Below are 26,124 nucleotides of genomic sequence, written 5' to 3' on the forward strand. Positions count from 1 at the left end.
TGGGAAGAATTTATGCAGAACCCGCGTAGCGTAGTCGCTAACGCTCTCGCCTTTGGTGCAAGCGGTCCCGAGTTCGATTCCTGGTGGAAACGCTCGGTCGAATAAGTGTAAAAGCTTTTTCAGGCCAGCCATCCTGTGTGAGATTTTCCTCATTCACACCGGGCAAATGCAGGGATGATACTTAAGAGACTTCATCCCGGCGAAATTAAAATACCGCTAATTTTACAGTAATTATGTGATATCTTCAAATAGATAAAAGATAACTGAAATGTGAAACAAGAGCGCCCTAGACAATATTATTTTGCGTGAGGTACCGTTATCACAAGTCATCTAGTGGCTTTATGTTTTCAGCTGTTTAGAAACGCGAAAATAAATGCCGATTTTCAAAATGGCTCGAAATCGAAAGCAGATAAGTGAGTCGTGATAACGGTTTCTCATGTAAAATGATATTGTCTAGGGCGCTCTTGTTCCACATTTCGATTATCTTTTATCTATTTGAAAATATCATATAATTAATGTAAAATTAGCGGTATTTTAATTTCGCTGGGACATGTAGGTCCCTGACCGTTTTCTTCCTTCCCTTTCCTCGGATATTGTGATCACCGAGCAACATCATCCTTCATTCGTGACCGGCTAACAATGGCCATAGATCCCGAAAGCCCAGAATGTAATTCCTAATTCTAATCCTAATTTGTGCAGAGAAGGACAAGTGTTAACATGAATCTTAATTATTGCCCCCCTCCCTCCAAAAAATACAGTATGAAATAACGGAAACACACATTCAATATATCATCTATATTTATTAAGATCGCATAAGAGGACATAATATTGTAATATCAGTACTTACGTACGTACGTCACTCCACACGATATATTGAATCGCAGTAGATAGATAGCAATTATCCCCCAGTTCTTTAATATCTTAACAAATGAGTGTAGCTTTAACGGCAGTTCCATTTTCTGCTATTGAGACGAATGTAGGAGAAGTTACAAATCTCGCCGTTAGATGGCAGCAAACATCCTAAAGTGGTTGACATCTACCGGACGAAATTGAAACTTATAGTGCGTGATCCCTTGTACTGTCTACGATAGTCTCTTTCAGTCTTAAGTCCTTCGATTATGGCCTGTAGGCTAAAGGAGACGGGTGATCGATGAAAGTGAATGGTTATGAAAAGAATTCATGAAATGAGAATGTTGGAGGAAAGGGAGAACTCCGCGAAAACCCACAAATACAATGTTGTCCATCACACTCAACATGATCTGGGATTAAATCTATGTTCCCTCGCATTATTAAATGAGCGATCTACCGCTGAGCCTCTTCGCTTATTTATTGTTACCCAATTATAATATTCATCTTTATTATACATATTACACATACACAAGTTTGGTTTACAGTCTTGATATGAAAGGAAAACCTATCTAACGTTTACCGAAATTTAGTTAAGTATGAACTGTACAAAACTATCTCTTACTCTGAGGCCCAGAACCTTTTATCTTCCAGGTTATGACGTGGCTTTGGCGACATGATGATAAAAGAGATAGGAATCACAGAAATTAATAATGTCGTATCCTCAAAGTTTATTTAAGGATATAAAATGTCATCAAGGATAAATTGTCCATCGTGGCCATCTAGCGTTCTGCACAGAATCCTGGACGTTCGAATGTTAAAGTGGAACCTGATCCATTGTAACGTGTTCAATGGTCTCCCATCTGGAATCGAAGCCGGAACTGCATGCATAAAAGGCGCATGCGCAAGCCATTAGACCAGCAGGGAGGGCTATTATCCAAGTAAGCGTGTATTATCGATAGTATGCTTCGACACAACTAGGTAGTTGTCACCTGAGGCAAGAACTCGCTTTAGCGCCCCTCTCCTCCGACCAACCAAACCAAAAACGCTCCCCGACTACACCTGATATTGGCATCACACAGTAATACTTTTATTCCATTTTTTCCTCAAGTGGTAAACCTTAATTTCAAAATTGCAGTATGTAATTTAATTTTTAGTACAAAATAAAATATGAAATTAATTAGTATTTAATTGCCAAATAATCTGAGAGTGGCATGCTTGACATATTCTTATAATCTTATCATAATAACTGCAAATCACAATGTTTTTGAAATTATATCGGGATGTGCATATGTGTAGAATGAATCAACATTCTGTTGCCTTATAATAGAATATTTAATTATGACAAACAGTCAAGCTGTTGTCTCGGGTATTATACTTGAACATTTTGCAAATCTCTTAAATCGATGTAAGTTAAATGAAAACACAAATAGTTGGAACTAGGCCCTTTTGGCTGCAAAGGTTTCTACAATGTCCTCAAAAGATAGCTTTGAAGTTAACGTATGCTCTATGAATATGATGCTAAGATTGGTGAGTCGTTGTTGTGCTGTTAAGTTTATGAGGTAATTTCTTATGATCTTCAGTTTGCTAAAACTCCTTTCATTGCCTTATAGTGAAAATAAACAGTCTGCGCCCTCTTTAATCCGGCGTCCGGGGCACAAGCCCCGTTTACCCCTCCCCCTTAGTTACATCACTGATAGTATGTATATGATGTTAAATAAGCATGTTGTATTATATCAACAATACCAAATATACACACCTGACGTTGTTTGTTGCCTTGTTGCACAGATTTAATAACATGTGTTGTCCATTGATAGGGAATTTGAACATTACCCTACTATTGGACAACACATGTTATTACAATGTACGTTTATTGCAGTTGTATGTTTGATTGCCGCTGAATGTCCCGATTCTGCAGTGAGCATATATGAAACATGATTATACAATTTAGCCCAACACATGTCCCTCCACCGAGAATCGAACCTGGGGAAGCACACGTGTTTGGATCCCACGTATCTCTTAGAGACGTGTATTTGTTTAGTCTTTTGAAAACTGTAGTGGAACAATTACATGGGAAATTCACTTAGTTGAAAGTGAGAATGGGAATATAGAACTAGCTAGGCAATTACGTGATACAAGCATGTAAATGATATGGAGAGAATGAGTACGTGCAGATTTGTAGTGTTTCATACATGTGATTATTTTGTTGTTTCTGGCGTCTTTCTGTTTTCTGCGCTTCTCACAATTTCTTTTGTGAATAATGGAAAGATCCGGGATTTACCGAGTAAGACATTGAGAAAGATTCGAAACCTGCTTGTACAGCCTTAATACGTGTGCACAGTGATGTCATGATTCTTGGGGCCTAAAATTGTGGAAAATAGTGTATTAGGATTGTATAAATATTATATGGTTTCCAAAATTATCATATTGCTTTTGCGTTATTAATTCAAATGTTGCTTGTTGTTAATCGAGTATTTCAAACAAAATATATTTCGAAACGTAAAAGTTTATAAATTTTCTACACCCAGTTTAAAGAAAGAAAAAAAAATCACAAAATAAGACAGAAGGGGAAATGAATGAGGTAGAGATTTGCAGTAGTTGCATTGATTATAAACAGGCTCGGCTCTACAAAGCACAGATCACTTCGGGCTCGGGCCGAACATTTTTAAATATACAACCATATTCTCGGGCCTAACTTTATCGGACTAACAACGATATTTATCGAACCATTGGAGAACTTTTAAAGTAAATTATATCTAAATTTGTAACTTGCGACGCCCACACTAAAAATCTGATTATCATTGTGCAATTGAGAGTAAAACTAATTTGTGCAGTGGAAGAGAAAAGTAACAGAAATAAACATACTTGGCTTATCTGCGAGCGAAAGTTTGAGCAACCAGAATGTGGATTGTGTTCCTTTTCTTCACAGTAGTTGACAATGACTGCTTTGAAGACTATCTGAGTTAGTTCAGTACACATCCATTTGCGTAAGAATTTGCACACATTGACATTTCATGTTAAATATTTGGAGTATTCATGTTTCCATTCCATGAGAATTTATATAAATGAAATGAAATGAAATGAAATGAAATCTTTAATTATGCACCGAGGCTAAGGGAAGGGAATTTATATAAATGACTTTTGGAGAGGGAACTTCTATAGCTTTAAGCTCATGTAAGCTTTTAAACTGCAAAATTAAACCAGTAAGTGTTGTAAATAAAAATACAATTTTGCGTTAAGTTTATGTAATTCGGGCTCATTTAATCATCACACAAAGTCGGGCCGAGCTCGGACATAATGGCTAAAACATATTTCGAACTTAGGTCGGGCATCACATTATAAATTCAGGGCCCGGGCTAATAATTCCGGCCCATAGAGACCCCTACAGCTACCGTTATAGTGATGTACCTCGATTTTCTTAGTCTTGCAGAATACACAATTAAGTATTCGCATGCACTTAATTCAATGTGAGATCGCCTACGAGACAAGAATTGAGTGAAACTGGTGTCTGCTTCTATTGTGATGTCTTTGTCTCGTCTAATCTTGTGGGCATCCCAAGTGACGTAATAAAGGACGTCATAGGCAACCGTTCTGTCGACCGGTTCCTGTGAGAATACGGAAGTCTAGTGCGGTGGCTGACTAGTACTTGGATAGATACCATTGGAGGAAGAGAGACAGTGTCCATAGTTCGGCGTTTACCCAACATCATAAGAAGAACTAGGGACCTACTTGAATAAAGGGAGTGGCAGGGTGGCTCCATTGACAGAGCGCCTACCTCTGGTGCGTGGGGTTCCTAGTTCGATCTCCGACCAAGTACGTTTGTGGTGGACAACATCGTGGGTTTTCTCCTGGTACTCCCGTTTCCTCCCACATTCTCATTCCATCATCATTTACTTGCCTTAATCCATCGTCTCCCTTAGCCAAACGGGCATAATGTGGGACGTTGAACTGAAAGATTTCATATTCATTTTGAGTAGAAAACAACAGCAACGGCTGCAGGATTCGCGATATGCTGACCACTTATCTCCCAACCTCAATATGTAGATTGCTTAAGGAGGCCTTCGGCTCTGTGCCAGGGAGTTTACTTTTCGTTTAGAGGAGGGACACTATGTTACTTCAATGTCAATAACTCCATATGTCAAATCCTGCCAGATAAGCTTACAGTTTTATAGATAGCACAAAGTTATTTTTTATTTTCAGGTTTTGACTCAGTTGGTGTATGGATCTAAACAAAATCAAAAACAAAAAATACTTTAAAATATGAGTAGGTACAGCACTTAAGTCCATTAATTAATTAAATTATGTTCACACACGAAAAAAAAGCTTTAAGTGCCTATTTTATTGACTTTAAGGAAATTAACGAATCACCAGAACAAAAGCACCATCCAGTGGTACAATTTGCTATTTTACACACACATATTTGTATTAAATGCTCCATTTACGTGTCATGTGATAAACTTTGTTTTTCGTATCGTAAGATTCATGCATTTTATGACTCACTTACTTACTGGAAATCTTTTCCTTTATAAAACCGTATGAATATGTCCATTTTAAGTGTATGTACACATTCTTCTATCGTTATTACTGAAGTTGGTATAAGGCCTAGTAAAAAGCGTTTAATGATAGCCTTATCCTGTGTTGGATAATGTGTTTGTAGGATATAAACATTTAACGATGCTTTGAAAGGTTTCTATCGCATAACACAGCATGGCTAGTGTGAGGCTTTGAGGCTTTCCAATCGCCCAGCGCGTTTATCTGGTGGCGAGGAGCACTTTTCTGATTCATAGCTATTTTAAGAAAACTTTAACGGGAAGGAAACAACTTCGAGTGTGTTGTTATATAGTTTTAGCTTCAGCTGTGGCAGTGACATTCACTAAAAGATAACAAGTCATGATTGCAGTAAAAATACGTGTAACGGGATAAAATTACGAAATTTATTACGATGTCAGTTGAGTCTTTTAGGTACATTTTTTCGTACTAATAATTTGTTATAATTCTTTAAAGAACCTATCATATGAAATCTGAAATGAAATATTTAGTTTAACGTTTCTCAGTTATGTTCTGTAGTCTACAGGAAACAGATGGGTAAACACAGGTGAAAGATGATGGGATAATTTGTAGAATTTAACAATGGGAGGTACCCGATAAATCGGGAGGCATAATTTTATTTCATTGAATTTGAAGCTCTTTGCGTCGGAGGTAAGCAGGGCCGGCATTTGAAGGTACGGTACGAGGCCAAATTGAAAACAACATTGAGCGGACCCAGGTTAGATCCTAGAAATTCTCTTACGATTTTTCCTAGAGTCAAAATCTCAACGTGTATGGCATCAGATCGCATATCATTTCTTATCGTCTAAACAATCCTATAAAATTTCTCTTCTTTAGAGCACGCTTTATTTCCGAAAGAAAATGCATAAGATTTCAATTTAAGCGACATCAGGTGAGAGAAAGTATGATTCTTTTTAGAGGTGTGCAATTTAACAATTGACAAACACGAGTGTAGTTATCCTGGTGCAAATTTATGAAATATAATTTTGAAAGAACATTTCACAAGAAATCCAAACATGTGGGCGCTGCGCCTGTGAGTTTAATATTTCGTGAGAAATGCATTTTGAACTTCTCAAGCACGTAATCAGTTTAGATAGGGAAAAAATCTTCACGCCTATGTCACAAAAGGGTAGGATTTTGTACGAAATATCGTAACATTTTTCCGAAGATAAATCCTTAAATATTTACTAGGATTTATCTCATAGTGTATAGCAGGCCTAAGCTACACTTTGTGGATTTTTACGTGAGAAATAACTAGCTTCATACATGTGTATTGTAGTTTATTGGAAGGCTATTAATAAAATAATTATTTATTACATTTGAACAATTAGGATACCTCAATTGTCAGCTTTTGATCGCCAGTGAATGGGAAACGGCGTGATCTTTGGTGTGTCTGCATACAAACGTATAAAAATCCAAATCACTGCCATGAAGGTTCAAAAGAAAAGAAAAAAGAAAGAAAAGAAAAAAAGATTCAAGCTTGGTTTTTCTAAAAGCCACAAAGTCAACGAAATCACCGTTACAATACTAAAGATGATACCGATTTGACACGTGAAGTTGAAATCCTTGATGGACTGACATCAGTGGTTATTTCATCTAACTCACCCGAACACAGTATTATAACATCCTTTGTTTGGCTTGGTTTTTGAAATTGTTAAGGATCTATCCACAGTTAGAGCGTGCATGTCAGAGAATCAGACAGTAGCCCTATCATTATATTTGCATTAGAAGTTCTCCCTTTGCCTTGTAACTGAGTGGGATAAGAAACTTTTCCTCACTGGGCAGAAATTCTATTTGAGCAATTCTTTCATTTATGTTGAATAGGAAATAATGGCTGTCTTTCCAAGAAGGCAAAGTGCGTGCCAGAAGCGCTCGTGAAATCGAATTTCTCAAGTGCACGCACCATTAAATCTAAACTCCCTGGGTTCCCCCTTTTACGCCCAAAGTAACCCTATGATTATCCACCAAGAAAACTTCCACAGTTTGTGTCACATAAAGTGAGCAAGTGGAGGGAGAGAAGCCAAGATCTAAAAGCACAAACGGGAAGGAAACAAAGTTCTTGGCGTATGTCAGCAAACTAACCAACCTCCTTCACTCTTCCTTTGCAGGGCATCATTAATCTCGTCACGAGCAGATTGTCATCGGGTCAGCGAGCTTATCAACACCTTTACGCTATGCGTCTCCACCATCCGCCTACGGGGGAGGTGTACTGGCTGCATCAAGACACCACAATGTATCAGGTAAGCTCCATTTTATGTATTTCATATTTTCTTCTTTTTCTATATGATTGGCAGTAATAAATTGGTCAGGGATGATGTACTTTCCGACATCATTTGTTTCAACTCAGCTCCAAAGAAATATACCATATATAACAATAACAAGGGTTGGTTTCGTATATTACAACAAAAAAGAGAACTATTTTTTGTCCAAATTCCCGATACAAAGAAACTAAAAGAATAAATAGATTAGAAAACGTATTTCGTGATTGTAAATGTAAATTATATACCAGCCTGCTTTCTTCTCCTAGCAGCCATAATTATTAGAACTGAAATTGCAACTTATTGAATCTGGTACTTTTCTTGTTACCGGAAACGGCTGTTATTTGATTTGTCCCTGATAAGTAGCGTAACAAATAAAACACAGTTCTGACCAGAGCAGAATGAAATATATTAAAAACTATACTCACAATGTGTTACAGTTTCAAGGACCTAACGTCCTCTTCATCAGACACAAACACACTGTCTGTGTTTGTGTCTGATGAAGAGGACGTTAGGTCCTTGAAACTGTAACACATTGTGAGTATAGTTTTTAATATATTTCATTCTGCTCTGGTCAGAACTGTGTTTTATTTGTTGACTTGTCCATTCCACGAGACCTTCTCCATATTCAGATAGTATTGTCAACAGCTCGGCTGACGGCTCAGTCACCACCGAGTCGAACCGAGAAGTGAGCCGAGCCAACAGCTCACACAACCGAGTCGGCCCGAGCGCTCGGCTCAGTTGGACCGAACCCAACCAAGCCGAGTCGATGGCTCACCCCAGCCGAGCTAGCTTGAGCCGAATCGAGCCGGTTGACATCAATATATTGAGAGGGTGTCACATATCCAATCCAGTGAATATATATTTGATCATTTATTCCCATTAGAGAAGGGAATTGTACTGTAAGAAAAATGTTATGATTTATTTTTTAAATTTAAATTATTCTCTGTCTATTATATTATCTAAACTTCCAAGAGTTTATTCAAATGAAATCATACTTCACTTTAAATTGTTGTGTCTTTTTGACAGTTTAGAAGCGAACAGGAAAATCTTAAGGTTGAGAGAGCGAGAAGTGTAACTCGAACAGTTTCTTATATCGACAGTGCTCATGCATCAATGACAACTAATCAGTATCAACAGATTTTGTTAGGTAACACCATGTCGTGTGGCAATATCTATTCTTCCCTCAAACATCAAATAGACGCAAGTTTAAACCAGTCTGTAATGTCAACTTCATAATTATTTTTGACAATAGTCCTTTAGCTTACCTATAATATATCGCGGCCATATTTTTAATATATTTCGTAAGTAATGCGAAGTTTACCGAGTCACCATCTGGAAAAGTGAAGAATTACTGATCAGTAAAATCTTGCAAGATAACGATACTGAAAAAGCTTGTGAACAGTTATTCTGTTCATGGTTTGAGATAAGTGTACATTGCTATCACAGTAATTGTAGTTAAAAGCAATTCCAAAGGTCGACATATGTACCGTAGTTGATAGTAGGTGTTTGTACGATCAGCTCTTGCCCACCGTCTCCAAGAAACTTGTGCCATCTACCCAAAAGCGAAGGTTCTGTCGTAATTAGAGTATTTCCTCTCTTGCTCTCCGCTATTACCTTTCATTTTCAATTAAGATCATCGACCGAAGACAGACCAGATTAATAAAAGTTCTCTGGCGAGAAAGCGAAGGTCTAATGGCAAACCTTGCAAAAGAGCAAATCGTGTATTTGAAGTGGGAGGGCGTTATCTTTGTTCCTACTTTTCTCTCCGCCACCGATGCTCCGAACGAAAAAGAAGAAGGAGAAGGCGTTTCTTCATTTCTCGATCGCTTCATTTCGATTTGAATTGGAAATTTCGATGGCAGTGCTCGACGCCGTAAATGAGTTATCATTCATAGTCAGGCCAACCCTTCTTCATCGCCTCTGTTGGTGTTGGTGGATAATCGGAGAATTGATGCGAAGATGAAATGTGTTTGGGGAGAGTGCTTAAGCCCCCTTTTATGATCATCATATTCCCCTTGTGACGCTCTGTGTCATCGGCAGTTTGTGTGATAGTACGAGGCTGCCTCATTAATTACACCATTAGAACTTCAGATGTAAATGTTTTTAAAAATTAGCTTCGAGAGGTAGGGATTGTCAACAGCAGACGATAGGGAGTATGAGTGTACAATATAGTTATATATACTTCCGAATTTCTGCTGGTATTCATAGAACAATTCAGAAGAGATTTTGTGAGGTCTGTGATTTAAGAAGCCTACGTGAAAAATCCTCGGTGAATGATCACTACGGGGAACCACAATATCTTGGAGAAGGAATATAAATTGTTATATGGAAGAAGACAGTATAGTAAGTGAAGATGAGTAAACGTTTATGATAATTCAGAACGAGTTTCAAAAAACTATGTTCGAGATAGGAATGGAAAGATAATCGGGATAGGTACATTTATGTCCAAAATGATTGTCGCATGTCTATAACTGTCTTCTTGTAAGAATATAATTTGATAATGATTTTGCAGGGCACTTTTAATACTGATACTATGTGTATAATCGGGCAATGTATATTTGTGGTAAATTTCATAGGAAAAGAATTATAAATACGAAAATTAGAATGAGTAAAACAAAATGTTGCTAAATGGACAAGAAAGTTTTATTTTCGTTTTATTGTTCTTATTTACTGCTCTTTTGACATGAAATTTGCCACATGCATGTCTTTACCGATTATACACATAATAACATTATGAGAAATACCGGGCGAATTCGTTATCAAATTATATTTCTACAACAACATATTTATAGACATGCGACAATAATTTTGGACACGAGTGTACCTGTATGACATAAATGCAATTATTTTAAGAATATAGGGGAAAATGTAATTTCTTCCTGCACAGAGAAAAAGAAACGTATGTGATGTAAAAACGTAGGTTACGTGTGTAAATCCTATAATTTTTGGACTTAACCTATGACTCTATGTAACATCTTGCAGCAAACCTATAACTGAAAACATATGTTTTAAACTTACTTTTCCTATAAATGTTCCGAACAAACGTACTTTCCATATATATATAAAAAAAAATTGTATATAGGCCATCAGGATTTCACATACAGATGGACGTATATGACATATCGCTGACGTATGTAATATACGGAAGACTGTGAGATGTCGGACATTCTGCAGCAGCATGATGTAACATCTAAGTGTGAAAAAAGGCAGTACGTATGTAACATATGGATAACATGCTCCGTACATATTTCCATAGTAAACATATGGATTTCGTATATTTATACAATATACTGCTGTCCAGATAACGGATTTTTCTCGGTGTGTTCTGTAGTGAGATACATGACAACACTTGAAGGCGTCAGTGACGCTGTCGTATCCAAGAAAATAATAGAAGGTTGTATGGAAGAATAAATGAGAAGACACAGGAGGACAAGTTTGGGCCAAGTAAGGGCAAGGGCACAACAGATATTATTGACTTATTAAAGAAATCGGTGACAAGTTTATGTTAAAAGGAAATGTGTTTATTCGTCTACAAAAGGCTTTTGACCGAATGAATTGAGAATTGTTGATAGAAGTTTAAAGAAGATTGAGTTGGAATGGAAGTATCGATGACTCTTTAACGAACTAATATCTGTCTAAAATATAAGGTCGATTCATAAGTTCGTACGGTTTTCTTTTGAGTTGGCAGCAATGCGGCGTGATGCGATTGTTTATCGTTATTTCGTTGTTTCACCGTAGTTCGAAGTTTGTGTTGTGAAACAGGTTTTCTTGATTGTGAAAGTATTTTTGTATGTATTTCAGACAAACTAATGTGGAATGTCAAGTTGAGAAAAATTATCATTTCCGTCTCATTTTACTCGTCGAGTTTACTCGAGGATCATGTTCAGCAGAAGCTGCGAGAACAATTTGTGTAGTGTTCGGAAATAAAGCAATTGCTGAAAGAACAGCACAGAAATGTTTCCCCCGCTTTCAAGCAGGACGGTTTGACTTGTCTGATAATCCCCGTTCTGGAAGACCTTCAGATTTTGACGAAAATCGCTTGAATGAGTTGCTTCATGAGAATCCTCGTTAAACAACACGGGAAATGGCGCAAGTTTTTGAATGTGATCACAGTCAACTATTGTACGCAATTTGCATTCGATGGGTAAGGTACAGAAATTGGGTACATGGGTACCACATGTGTTAAGTGACAGTAACAAAAACAAACGAGTAAACATCTGTTCGTCATTGCTTGCCCGGCACTGGTTGGCATGTGATAGGCACAAAGCATTCCTTTCTAACAGTGTCACAGGTAACGAGCAATGGTGCCTGTATGTCAACATGAAGAAGAGGAAACAGTGGTTCAGCCCATCAAAAAAACAACTCCCCGTGCCAAGGATGCTGGCCATCCACAGAACATCATGTATCTTTGGTGGAAGAAAGATGATATTCTTCACCATGAACTTCTTCCGAAAAACGTAACGATTATTTCTGTTGCTTATAGTGACCAGCTAAGACGGCTTGCTGTTGCTGTTGAAAACAAAAGACCGGGACAGCCAGTCATATTACTCCATGATAATGCTCTTCCGCATACGGCGAAATTGACCAAAGATGTGATTGTTGAACTTGGCTGGGAACCACTACCTCATCCTCCGTATTCCCTTGACCTTGCCTCCCTCAGATTTCTATCTTGTCCACTCTCTCTTTAACCACATTCAGGGCAAGTGTTCCCTGATGAAGCTTGTCTTGACCAATGGATAACCAATGGCTTGTCTTGACCAATGGCTGCAACAATTTGTGCAGTGTACGGGAATGAAGCAATTGCCGTTATTTCTTCCAGTCAAAACCAAAACAGTTCTACAGGCGAGGTATTACACTGCTACCTGAACGTTGGCAAAAGGTCATAGATAGTGGAGCTTAATACACCACTGAGTGATTGTGAGTTAATGTGAATGACAGTAAAGTGTATGCAATGCATTGTCACACTCGTAGAATATGTTAATGTTATGTCTATAGTGTATTTGCATTGGAATTAACAGAACAGTAGAATAAAAATAACATATATAAGAACCACACGAACTTACGTATCTACCCAATAAATAGTCAAGAATATCCTGTACAAAGCAGACGAATCGGATGCATGCGCTTTGCAGATGATACAACACTTGTTGAAGAATCTGGAGAGAAAATTATTGATGATAAGATGTTAGAAAACTATAGGAAGAACAGTAAAGAATATGAGATGAAATACCTGTCTGTATCAAGTATGAAATAAGAAATATAGGAAGAAAAAAAAGAAATGAAATCTTTCAATTAACTTCCTACGATTGTGCTTGTTAGACTAAGGAAGACGATGATTAAGGCAAGTGAATGATAATATGCAAGGAAACGGGAGTGCTCCCAGAAAATCCACCGACACAATGTTGTCCATCAGAAACTTACTTGGGTGGGGATCGAACCAGGGATCCCACGCACCAGAGATAAGCACTCTACCACTGAGCCACCGTCTCCCCTCCCCATATAAAATAATATAACAGGTGACTGGGTTTCGGAAGCAGGTAGTAGGCCTATCGTGAGTAAAGATATGAAGGTAGAACGTGAAATAGAAGCAAGGAAGGAAGCATCAAGAAGAGCGTTTTTCTTTTTTTCAATTTTTGGAAAAATACATAAAATGTTCCGTGTTGAGTATTGTATTTAGTGTTTTCTGACGAGATGAGAACTGCATATTTAAATTCTAGACGAGACGACAAGCATTACAATTCTCGTCTCGACAACGAAACCAGAAATTTCAGGAGTCTCATATCCAACTCTGTTTCACCCATGTCAGATCTCAAACTGTTTCAGTGCATAAGAGGGGAGGCGCGAAGGTAGAGCGTTCACCTCCGGTGCTTAGGGTCCCTAGTTCGATCCCAGCTCCCGCCGTGTGGACTTTGTGGTGGACAAACACCGTGCTCGTGGGTTTCCCGTTTCCTTCCACTTTCTTCATTCCACCATTTCATTCATCTCTTATCATCACCGTCTCCTTTAGCCTAACTGGCATAACCGTGGGACGTCAAACTTAAAGATTTCATTTGTTTTAGTGTATAAAAACTATAAATTGATAATGTGATTGTACGAACACAATGATGAGTATGTATTAATGTTTAAAGATACGCAAACCATTTTACATTATATTTCTATAGTAAATATGATTTAAATGTTATTAGGTCTGTATCACACTCTTCGTGCACCTCTTTCAGAAGCAGAAGGATTCTAATAACGTTTACATGAAATTAAGAAAAATAAGGGCATAAATTTTATACATAAATTCGAAAACGAGACAAGAAATTTTCTTCGAGAATGGAGACGAGACGAAACTTTTGTGAAACTTACGAGACTAAACGAGAAAACCTTATTTTTCATCTCGTCTCGTGGTCATCACTAATTGTATTTTATGAAACAGAAACCTAAATGTTACCCAAAAGCGATAAGGAGAGACTGAAAGCTTTCAAAATAGGGGTATGAAGAAGAATGAGTAAAGTTGGCTGCACGGAATTGAAAACGAATGAAAAGAGGCTTAGTAATAGTAAGAGAGTTAAAAAGAGAAAGTGGTTGGAACGCTGGCTGAGAAGGAACTGTCATGAAGGACGTGATAGAAGGTACGGTGGAGGGAAAAAGAGGGAAAGACGAAAGGTTGCAATTGATGAAGAGTATTAAAACAGGAAATCGCTGCGTCAAAACAGAGCTGTTAACTAAGGAAGGCGATGCATCGGAACCTCTCTTTTCAGCCAGTAATCTCACAATAATATTAGAAATACCCATAGTGATGAGTAACTACCCTAATTACTGTTGTAAGCTCTAATTACGAAAGGCATGCACTCTTAATAATCGTAATCGTCAAGCACAAGCTGTCAATGTACACCACTGTTACGTATTTTCCAGTTTGCTGTGCATCTTTTTGAATCGCAATGGAAAGAAACTTCTTATTCTACTACACATTAGTTGTGTTAGAATTATCTGGATGATTTTATTTCTGTTCGAATATCCGAATATTCTTTTTCAAAATTCGAATAATTATTCGGTATTCGAACAATTGTTCTAATCATTATTCGTTATCCGAATAATAATATTTTGTTCGAATAGCGAATTTTGTTCGAGTAATCTAATAACGCATATTAGGAGAGACCATTATTCGAATTCGAGACCATTATTCGAATTCGAGACCATTATTCGACCTACTATCATTTTTCGAATTTGAGCAGCACTACTGCCCATTCTCTACTGTCTTCGTGGCGCTACACAGCTACTCTACGTTGGGATAAGTGAACAAAAATTTGCCTTCATTCAGAACACTCGGATATAGACATAAACTAATACGTGAAAATAAACATGTTAACACCCTTCTGCGACGTTTGGGTGAGAAAATCAGAATTAAAAGGCCAGGAATTTTGCGAAGAAAAGTGTTGTTTCATCAGGACAATGCGCGCGTTCGCATGTCTCTTGCATCCATGACAGAAATGCATTCCTTTGGGTTCGAACTGTTGCCGCACCCGCCCAATTCGCCTGATCTGGCTCCCTCGGACTTTCACTTGTTTAGAAATCTGAAAAAGATTGAGGGTTCGCCGATTTTCTTCAGATGCAGAGCTGAAAAGTGCTGTAATGGGATATTTTGCAGGGTTTGGTATCTAAGTCGAGAGGAATTGTGTCAAAAAAAAAAAAAAAAAAAACTTTTCCAGTTATTTTCTAATTTTGTAGGTCAGGCCACACGAACTTTCCAATCCACCTTCGTAAAATGCAGAATCTATAAACGGGTTTAAAAAAAAGCTTTTGAATGAAATTTTTTCACTAGAATTAGTATTGTTCACGTCTCGTGTGATGAATTTGGAGGTCTTGTTTTGCTTCTTGAGTAATTGTTTCTTGATTCATTTTGTAAATTCATCTACTAAATGTATGGTCTATTTTGTTTTTATTTTTACTTACTTTCATTTGTAAGTTATCAGAATCCTTCCATGTTCAGGAAGAGTGGTATATAACATCATTTAAATTAGGGTTGGCTGGTTTAAACCAAAAAAGAAAAAAATGTTCGTAAAAGTGTAAGTGTTTGTAAAATCTTGATGAACACACATTTGTGGGTTATCACGTTTCACTCCCGTATATTATTCGTATTATATTCAGACCTAAATTCCCCATTCATTACTCAAAAAGATTATACTACAAAAGCAACTTTTTTTTTTTTTACAAGTTTATAAATGTTTATTTTGTGATTTTTTTGTAGTTGTTATTATTGTTATGTAATTGCAATCGAAGAAAAATTCTAAATATTGTTTCGTTTCAATGTTTACTATTGATAAAATACATCGAAAACGCCGTACTTTTTGTGTGTGTGTGCGCGGGGGTCATACAGACCCCACGAGAGGCATTTGTGAAATAAGTATCTTTGGTATCTATTTATGTATAAATGAGTTTGAGTCAAAGTGGACTCAAATAATTCGTATCTTTATTCACTTTTCTTATTGATATGCAGATTAAGTCGGTGTATTTCTTTAATTTGGACCAATAAAAGTTGTTGTTAACTAACTTGAACTAAATTAGTTCTTCAGTACTCCGTAGTACTTTGAAATTGTTCGTATGTAATTCTATGTAATGGTTTCACTTGTGCAACAGTTTATCTTTTTGTCCTTCTGAAATGACTCTTGACAGTTATATTAAGAAGCATGTAAAGATCAGTACAACGTATTTTTTTTTTATCAGGATTCCTTTGTGAGTGAGTCGGCAGACGTATCGCATTTGTGGCCAATTAGTCCTGGTTCTGAGTTCAAATGGAGGACAATTTCTCTCGGATGTAACTCGAGAAGCGGTTTTTATTCCGCTTTAAGCTTATGTAACCCCTTGCAGCATAACCCGGTTGTTGCATAATAACATCAAGGCGAAACAAACTTATTTCTGTTCATATATGATATGAATATATAGAGCAAATCATTTAAACCAAAAAAACCTGGTTTAAACAAAAAAAAACTTTTTTTTAGTAAAAACCATGGTTTTTGCCAACCCTGATTTAAACAATATATTGGATAATGACTTGCGTATCTTTAAACGTTGATAAATGCTGTTCATTGTATTCGTACAATCAATTCATCAATTAATAGTTTTTATACTAATGAATGGTAACACTAAAACAGTATTTGGTATGTGGTGTTCCCACGAGACTGTAAGAAATTTCTTCTCTTATCTCGACTCGTGATATGTGTCGTCTTATAGGGTTTTAAAGAAGGTTCCTGTTTTATGAAACTGACTTGACCAATCCTGGTTCTTTTTCTTTTTATCATGTCTCTTTCGTAATTTTCTCCAGTCTTCTATGTTTACATGATTCTAAAAGGAAACTCCTCTCATCTTGAATTTAAAACTATGTTTCTTGTTAAAAGTTGTTTTGCAATTTTCACTTCAATAGCTTCTGGAATCGTGTTTCTAACCTTTTCGTTTGAATAGTGCACTCAGATCTTGCAAATAGTATCGCATTGTTTTTCATCATAAACAAGATGAGAATGCTCAATTCACAAATAACTAGGATTAGCAAGAAAGTGATATTAAAAGCAATTTAAATTAATTCCAGAACAAATTTGAACAAGAGAAAGGAAGGAAAAGGAAATAAACAAAAGAAAGGAAGGTGAATATATATTAAATAAAATGTACACACTTCTTTGAAGAGGATACGAACAATGAAAAAATATTGAATTATAGAGATTTGATAAGGCTACAATGAAGAAAGTAGGTAATAGAAAGAATCACTCAAGTTGGATATAAAGGAAAATAATCAGAGAAATAAGGAAAATGGATGGTGCTTCAATGAATAGTCAAAAGAATGCAAAAGGTTTGCTTAAGTTAGCTCATTGCATGCTGAGAAACATACGAGGATTGGCTAATAAGTTCTCGGCCCGACCCAGGACTTTAGCTGCAGGCATGAAAGTGTGAGGCTATTCAACACAGTCCCCTCGAAGGTCAACACACTTGGCACTTCGATGCTGCAACTTCTCCAATCCCTCCAAAAAAAATCTCAAGGTCTGCAAAAAACTGTTCCGCAGCTGTTATCACCTTTCATCACTGTGAAATTTCTGTCTTTTCAGTGCTGTTTTGAGTTTTGGAAACAGATAATAATCAGAAGGGACAAGATCTGGCGAGTAAGATGGGCGGTGAATGCACTGAAACCCTAGATCCCTCAGAAAATCCATTGTTCTGGCAGCCTTGTGGACGGGAGCATTGTCCTGCAAGAACAAGACACCTCGTGTCAACTTTCCCCGGCGCTTTTCTTTAATAGCGTCCTTTACCTTAGCCAGCAGACTGCAGTAATACTCTGCAGTTATGGTTTGGCCTTTTGGAAGGTAGTCTGAGAGCAAAACACCATCCTTATCCCAGAATATTAAGGTAAGCATCTTCCCTGCGGACTTTTGTGCTTTGAATTTTTTGGGCCTTGGAGATCCTGAGTGGCGCCACTCGCATGACTGCTGTTTGGTTTCCGGATCAAAGTAATGCAACCACGTTTCATCCTGGGTAACAAGCCGATTCAAAAAATCGTCCTTGGAGTTCGCAAAATGCCGTAAAATCACCTGCGATGATCTCACACGTTCGCGTTTCTGATCCGCGTTCAAACATTTCGGAATCCATTTCGCAGAAAGCTTGCGCATGTCCAACTGATCATGGATTATTGACCCAACTCGTTCTTTGGATATGTGTACTTTGTCAGCTATCTCCTAAAGCGAAATCAGTCTGTTGCTCAAAATCAGGTCATGAATCTGGTCCACTTTTTCCGGAGTCGACACTGACACTGGTCTGCGACACCTGTCACCATCTTCTGTTGAAAATTCACCACGCTTGAAGTTCGCACACCATTTCTTTACAGTGGAGTATGAAGGGCACTGTCCACCCAATGTGTCTAGCATGCAACCATGGATTTCCTTGGGCGACTTCTGTTGTAGGAAAAAGAACTTCATTACACCTCGCAACTCCTCTTTGGTGAATTTGACATCTGACTCCGCCATGGTTCATTCAATAACCTGTAAAATAAAAACCATTCATGGTAGAATCGTGAAATTTGGTACTTAAACATATAAAAGATCAACATTTCACATGACATCAATTATCAGGGTAGTACATTCGGAAGGGGGTCGGGCCGAGAACTTATCAGCCTACCCTCGTACGAGGGGTGATTGGAAAGTTTTAAAACTGGACTTGTAATTTAAAAATGACAGTACTTACAGGCTATTGCGATGGATCTCCATCAAAGTAGCCCTCTGCTGCCTGAACGCATCGATTCAAACTGTTTCCACTTCTAGAAGCATTCCTGAAAATTATCTGTCGTAAGAGTGTGAAGAATTCGCTCCGTATTTGGCTGAATGTCTATAATTGAATCAAATGTCTTCCCTTTCAGCATCAATTTTAATTAGGGATACATACAGGTAGAAGTCGATGGGGGTCAAATAAGGTGAATAGGGGTTGTCGATGTTCAGGAATGTTGAATTTAGCAGAAATTCCTGGATAGATAGTGCGTTGTTCCATTTTGAGCAATTAATAATCCACCACAACAACACACACACACCCGCACTCAACAGGTTGTTACGCTGTACTGAACAAATATATCGCAGTGATTCGTGCAGCGCGAATCAAGGTCACACCAAGCCACCGCTTCCCTTCTAACGGGCAATTACCGTATATTTTCTACTCTTGAGCAGTGAGGCCACTTGTCTTAAAACTTACCAATCACACCTCGTAGTTAAGAATGGGCATGATCTGTTTTAGTGAAGGTGACTTATAGAATCCTGTTTCACTCCTTTCTCATTCTGATTATACGTAATTCCTTTGATGAAGTCAGCAGTGTAACTGGAGGAACAAAAACAACAACAAGAACAACAAACTATTAATAACGTATTTATGTCGCAACTGGTTGACCAATTAATTATTGAAAAGACTGAAATCTTCTCTATGTGGCATGTAGGTTGAATAAGACGAAAGATTATCCCAAATAGATGATTATGGAAGAATCTGTTGAAAGGGAGGAAATGGGAAAACTCCGAAAAAGCCACTGATACGATAATGTCCATTATAAATTCACTTCACTCGAGACTAAACAAGAAATCTCTTACACCAGAGATGAACACTCTATCACGAACCACTTGATTGATTAGCTAATTATAGTTTAAGATCTCTTTTCAGCACTGTGGTTATGTGAAGGAGGGGCTACTGCTTAAACTAAAATTCGAACTAGGGCACGCACCCAGAGAGCAAACACTATAAACATTTGGTCACGTAAAAAATGTGGAAGATTTGCAGGACGTTAAACACTTATTAGATCATTCGCAACGCCTTCTGTTTCTGAAAATTTTCTTCAGTATGCGAGGAGAAATTAGAGAAACTCTTGAAGTAGTTATCCTCTTTGGAAATGATCAAGATTTCAGATTTCCCATTGAACAATTGAAGTTTTAAAATTTCCGGAAAAAACATGTAACTGTGGTGCCTATTCCACAGGCACCTTTCAACAAACCCATGGCGTATTTCGTTACGACTTTTTAGCTAACTATATAACTTGCTATATAGAGTTAGCGAGTTGTTAACAGATACACCAGTATCTCTGCGGTAGAAATTTCAAATAATATTGAAGGTCTTTGAAATTAGAGATTATGTTCTGGTTTATTGGGAAGTTTCATGATTGTATATAATACAGTGAAAAATCTAAATGATTATTAATGAGAGTGCTTTAATGAGAGGTTACACACATTTAGATTACTTACAGCTTGTGTGGTGATTGTATGCAGTACGCAGTAGATACATTAGTTATACATGTAAATATAGGTCAACCGAAACACTGTATTCTTTTTTCGAATTACTAGGGGAATGAAAGGAAAATCTCCTCATAATAAAGGAATCACTGCAAACATATAACGTTTGAATGATAATTTTCTTTCTAAGTAAAAGTCATATATCTATAAAAGACAATTAATTCGCTTATTGACTGTATGAAAAGTAGCCCAATAAAGACGTGCAATATAATTATTAAATACTAGCTGAACCCACGCTATTTACCAGCTCACAGTTCTAATATGAACGTGAATCTCCTTCCCACTTCTCACTATATCTGTGCAAGTCCTTTTACGAACACAAGTGAAGGACAGGAATACTCTCAAAGGGAGTGAATTGCTATAGACAAACATATAAATGTAGTATTTTAATATATAGAATGTTGAAATGAGTTTGTGGCAATCCATATCCGAGTACGCCTCATTGTGGGTCCACAAGCCTTCGAAGTTGCCAGCTTACAATAGATTTTGTCATTCAGATTAAAGCAAAGCGCCTGAAATGGCCATCAACCCGCTATACATAACTCCTCTACTCGTTGCCTTTTACAAGGGTATCAACTTTAACATCCTAGTGGCAATATTAAACTAATAGGGTCAAAACTAGTTCTGTCGAAATCGGTTTTTGCAAAAACCGAAAATCTATTTTTGAAAAAAGTGAAATTTCATAAAACCGAAATGTCAGTTTTAAAAACCGAAAACCGCTTTTGCGGTTTCAGTTTCAAAAACCGCATTTGCGGTTTTCAGAAAACAGTTTTTTTTTCAAAAACCGAAAACCGCAAATGCCACAAAAATTCGACAGCACTAGTCAAAACGACGCCTAAAATGTATAGTAGAAAAATACATTTTTTAAAAAAAATTGAATGAGAACTGGCAAATCTACACAAAGTTTGGAATCAACCAGCGAAAACGGCATGTTTCTAACACTTGTGATTTTCGAGATCACATTGTCGGAAGGATTGGCCACACACATATAAACTTTTCTTGACCATAAACATATAAACCTACCATTTTAATATATAGATTGAAAATATAGAAAAAACTAATCAATCATGATGGTTTATGAGCTTCTTAAGTAAAAGCAATAATTGTCTCCCTTTATTCCTAAGAACACTACTTTCTGATCGAAGTTTGCTCGTAACTGCTGGACCAATTGAAGAAATTAATTGAAGATTTATTTTCAAATTGTAGAAAGGATTTTCTGTGCTGAACAAGTATGTGCTGAGAGTAATTCCTGTCTTATGAGGAGTTCCTTCTTGGCTAAGCGATTAGCGTACGCGCCTTTGGTGTGGGAGACCCGGGTTCGATTCGTCTCATATAGCCTCACTGCTGAAAGGGACGCTAAACTTAAATTTAACTCAACTGTCTTATGAGGAGGTTACTAAATCGTTGAGGGTAAAAGAAGACTGCTATGTCCGTATGTGAGAATATCCTTTATAGGGAGAGTTATATTCCATGAAATGTATATATTTTTGCCGGAACACAAAGGAAAAATGAAATATTTCAGTTCTACTTCCCATAGATATGCCGACTAGGCTAAAAGGGACGGTGATGGTGAGAATGAATGCAATAGTGGAATGAATAAAATAGGAGGAAACGAGAAAACTCACGAACACTGTTTGTCCACCATAAAACCCACTTGGCGCGAGCTGGGATCGAACCAGGAACCCCACGCACCAGAGATAAACGCTCTATCACTGAGCCACAGCCAGGATACAAAGAAAAAGTGTCTTTATTATGAGGTATTTATTCGGGGATGTTTCACTGTATATGACTATTGGATAATGTCTAGAATGAACCAGTAATCTCCATGAGTATCTCAAGCAGATGTATGAGAAACAAATATATGTTGTTGAACGAATGTAGTTAATTGTGTGTACATTTTGCTTTCCTATATATATAGATGTATATAGATATAGATATTTAAAAAATAGAAGTTTCTCACATATTGCATTTTCATTTAAATTGTGTATTAGAATTGTATATTTAATTTCTTAACATTTAAGGTAAGTTTACTTTGTAGGTAGACACACACATATTTGAACGCCCTGCACACTTTTTAAATATGTTGTTGGGGCTGCTGGCGGTGAGATTTCTCTGGAGAATTCTGTAGGATCCTTTGTGGATCGATAGCTGAGGAGAGATGTGGGTCAGGCAATGAAGTTGCTTTCTTCGAAGTTGACATTGCTTCTGGCTCGAATCCCTGACGTCAGAGACTCCCGTGGCCCTTGTTCTCTTTTTTGTAGAATTGGAACACAAGTTTTTAGGAAGTTCAGGAGATGTAGGGGATTTTGGTGGAGAGAACGTTCGTTGTCTTGAGAGAAGACAAGTGATCGAGTAACAGATGGGAGTACTTACACATTCTGCCCATGTCAGGTCGCAAGGGAGACAGTTTGTTACTAAACTTAAATTGGGTGGAAAGTTACATGAAACTTGTTTGTTACTTTTGTTTGAAATATTAGCAGTTTCAGATATTGCTCGTGCGTCTCGCAATAATGAAAAAACACAAAATACTCAAGAGATCAAGAACCATAAACAGTGTGTGCTCAGCAACCATTCAGATTCCATTTTTTTCGTGTTTCTGAAAATAATTGCATAATTAACAAGTTTGGCCGAGCAACTTGCTACTGCTTCATATATTTATCATGTCAGACCGTCTAGCCATCCGTCCGAAGACTCTCTCTCTATGGCTTATGGAACCCGGAGGTTCAATGCCGCGTTTACAAAAGCTCTCCACTGACTTCTATCCTTAGCTAACTGCATCCAGTTTCTACTTTGTATTCCAATCTCTGCGAGATCCATCTTAATATTGTCCTCCTATCTGCGCCTAGGTCTTCCTAATGGTCGTTTTCCGATTGGTCTTCCAGTCAAGACTTTGAAAGCGTTTCTACTTTCTTCCATTCTAGCTACATGACCTGCCCACCTAAGCCTCCTAGACTTGACGACCCTAACAATGTTGGGTAAACCATATAAATTATATAGTTCCTCGTTATGAAGTTTCCGCCATTCCCCATTCCCGTTCCTCTTGGGTCCGAATATTCGTCTCAGGATCTTGTTCTCAAATACTTTCAGTCTATGTTCTTCCCTCAGAGTAAGCGACCATGTTTCACAACCATACAGAACAACAGGCATGATTATCGTTTTATATATTTTAAACTTCAAATTCCTCGACAGAATTCGCGACGACATGGCCAGAAGATAGAGGATCAAAAGTTAGGGATCGAGGTTATCCATCTACCGGAAGAGGTAGGTATTAACCATTTCCGGTTTTTATATTAATCACTATATGGCAAAAACGGTAATAGATAGCAATAATTGGTCATCTGGAATCAATTAAACATTCCAAGTATAAATTTCATCTGTATCCTTAACTCTACTAAAACCGGAAGTGACAAAAATCCACTACATTTTAAATGTTGATCTCTATAAAGTAAAAACAGTAATATATAGCGACAAGCTCTTTTGTGCAATCAATTAAGCATCCGAAGAATATATTCCATATTCACTCTAATTTATCTACTAAAACTGTAAGTGGAAGAAATCTACTACGACGACTGATTTTGATATTAATTGAGAAACTATCACGTCATATAAACCAAAATCCTTGTTTAGAGACTAATCTTATTATTTGTCTACACTTTCTAATACTTGCGCTCTCGTGTTAGAACTACTTAATGCGCATTCTTTTGACTCATTGTCCTGGGTTCGACTCTTGAAAGGGGCATAGAATTTTCCAAGTTGACGTAGCATTTGAGGAAATTGGATAAAAGGAACTTAGGTGTAGAAGTAACGATAATAATAATTTATATGATTAAAGTATGGTATAATTTTGGCATTAAAAGAATGCATTCAACAGATACATCTTGGCGATTATGCGTATTTCGAAGGCGACTTACAATGTCAAAACTGCAGTACAGTTTAGTATTCTTATTTAACCGTAATGCTTCGTTTAGAGTGCTGGGTATGGAGTTATGATCGATTTTAATATTCTGTTTCGGTGAGGAATTACAATGGGAATACTCGAGAATAGTAACTGGTCCACTATATATGTATGCGGTAATTTTATGTTCGAAAATTATGCAATGAAGATTTAAAAAAAAAAATGCTGATTAGTGTTAGGGTCTATTTTTCCTAAGTCATTGCAGCCTAAAACTAACAATAATATTCCACAAACCATAATATAAGTACTCCTTTAAAGCTCACCAACTATGAACATTATGAGCGTGACTACTATAACAAATAAATGACTGTCCATTAATTATGTCACCAGTTAAGAGTTTGACTTCGTTGGCTATAGGATGCTTATATTTCTTTATTAGTTGCTTATATTCTTTACTATTATTAGTGCTTTATTAGTTTATATGCGTGTGCAAGTTCATATGTAGGTAAAGAAGTCCTGAGGTGTTACTCAAATCTCGTGTACGTAGTGTCCTTAAGGGTCTTCACTACAGCGAAATTAAACTACCGCTAATTTTAGAGTATTTCTGTAATACTTTCAAAACAAATAAAAAATATTCGAAAAACAGAAATGTAGTGAACTAGACAATACGATTTTGCATGTGATACTTTTACCACAATTCACCTATCTCCTTTTGGTATGCCACTATTTACAGAACCCGCAAAAAATGCTAAATCTATCTACAGTTGCAGATCGAAAGCAGATAGATGAGTTGTTATAACGGTGGTACATGCAAATTCGTATTCTCTAGTTCACTACGTTTCTGCTTTTCGAATATTTTTATTTGTTTTGAAGATATTACAGAAAATACTCTAAAATTAGCGGTAGTTTAATTTCGATGTAGTGAAGACCCTTAAGATTCCGTGTAATTGTGAAGCACAGAGGAAACTATAAATGTACCACATTGACTTGACACCTAATCTTCCGTTCCGAGCGCTGCTATCGACTGAAGGAATTCCACTCCCTTTCGCTGAGGCTCTCTCGCTTAGCAGCATCTGAACCTTTATTGGCTCAACGCGTGGGTGTGTCGAGGGTGAGCTTTAGTTCACATTTTTGCCACGGCTCAAGACATTTTGGCAGCACTTTAACTGGACATCCTATATTTTTCATCCTTACGTAGTTGTTTATGTTACCAGTGAGTGGCAAATGGACTAGACCACTCATGCATGCATATCACAGGCGACAGACGAACAGTACAGCAATAAAACAGTTTCCTATTGTGCATTATTTCTCTAACATATGAGCAACAAAGTACGTGGCGTGGTAAAGAACACAAAGTTTTCAGCTTAACGTTCTACTATGAAGGAAACTACGAAAAGGAGACGAGAAGTATAACAATTGTTGTCTCATTTCCGAGATGAGACGTGAAGATAAACTCTTGGGTAACACTAGTCTTAGAACTCAAACACTGTCTTAGTGTTACATGATTCATAATGCAGAAATGATAAATTAATAAAATGATTTTACCAATACAATTGAAGATGATTCATCAACGTTCAAAAATACGCAAATCATTACACAATAGATTTCAATAATAAATGTTGTTATATCATACCCTTCGTGGACCTCTCGAGACACGAAAACATTTTGATAGCTTTAAAATTAAGAAGAAAATCAGAGCATAAATTGACAAAATGGGGGAAACAAAATTAGAAAAGTTTTTCTACAAAATTTAAGATCCGAGTAAAGTAAACGTTATTTTTCATCTCGT

The 26,124-nt window shown here is 37.1% G+C and overlaps 1 protein-coding gene across 13 annotated transcripts in view; it reads left to right on the forward strand.

Moving 5' to 3' along the window:
* The window catches only part of Fak (protein tyrosine kinase 2 Fak), a 414,892-nt gene that overhangs the window by 246,433 nt on the left and 142,335 nt on the right, over positions 1-26,124 (forward strand). For all 13 annotated transcript variants that reach the window (XM_081738434.1, XM_081738449.1, XM_081738452.1 and 10 more), the window contains one exon: positions 7,503-7,634. In XM_081738434.1, coding sequence (XP_081594560.1) covers positions 7,503-7,634 — 132 coding nt within the window. The remainder of the gene's footprint in view (positions 1-7,502; positions 7,635-26,124) is intronic.

This window comes from Thermobia domestica, chromosome 2, assembly GCF_964235325.1.
Source record: "Thermobia domestica chromosome 2, izTheDome1.hap1.1, whole genome shotgun sequence".
NCBI lineage: Eukaryota > Metazoa > Arthropoda > Insecta > Zygentoma > Lepismatidae > Thermobia > Thermobia domestica.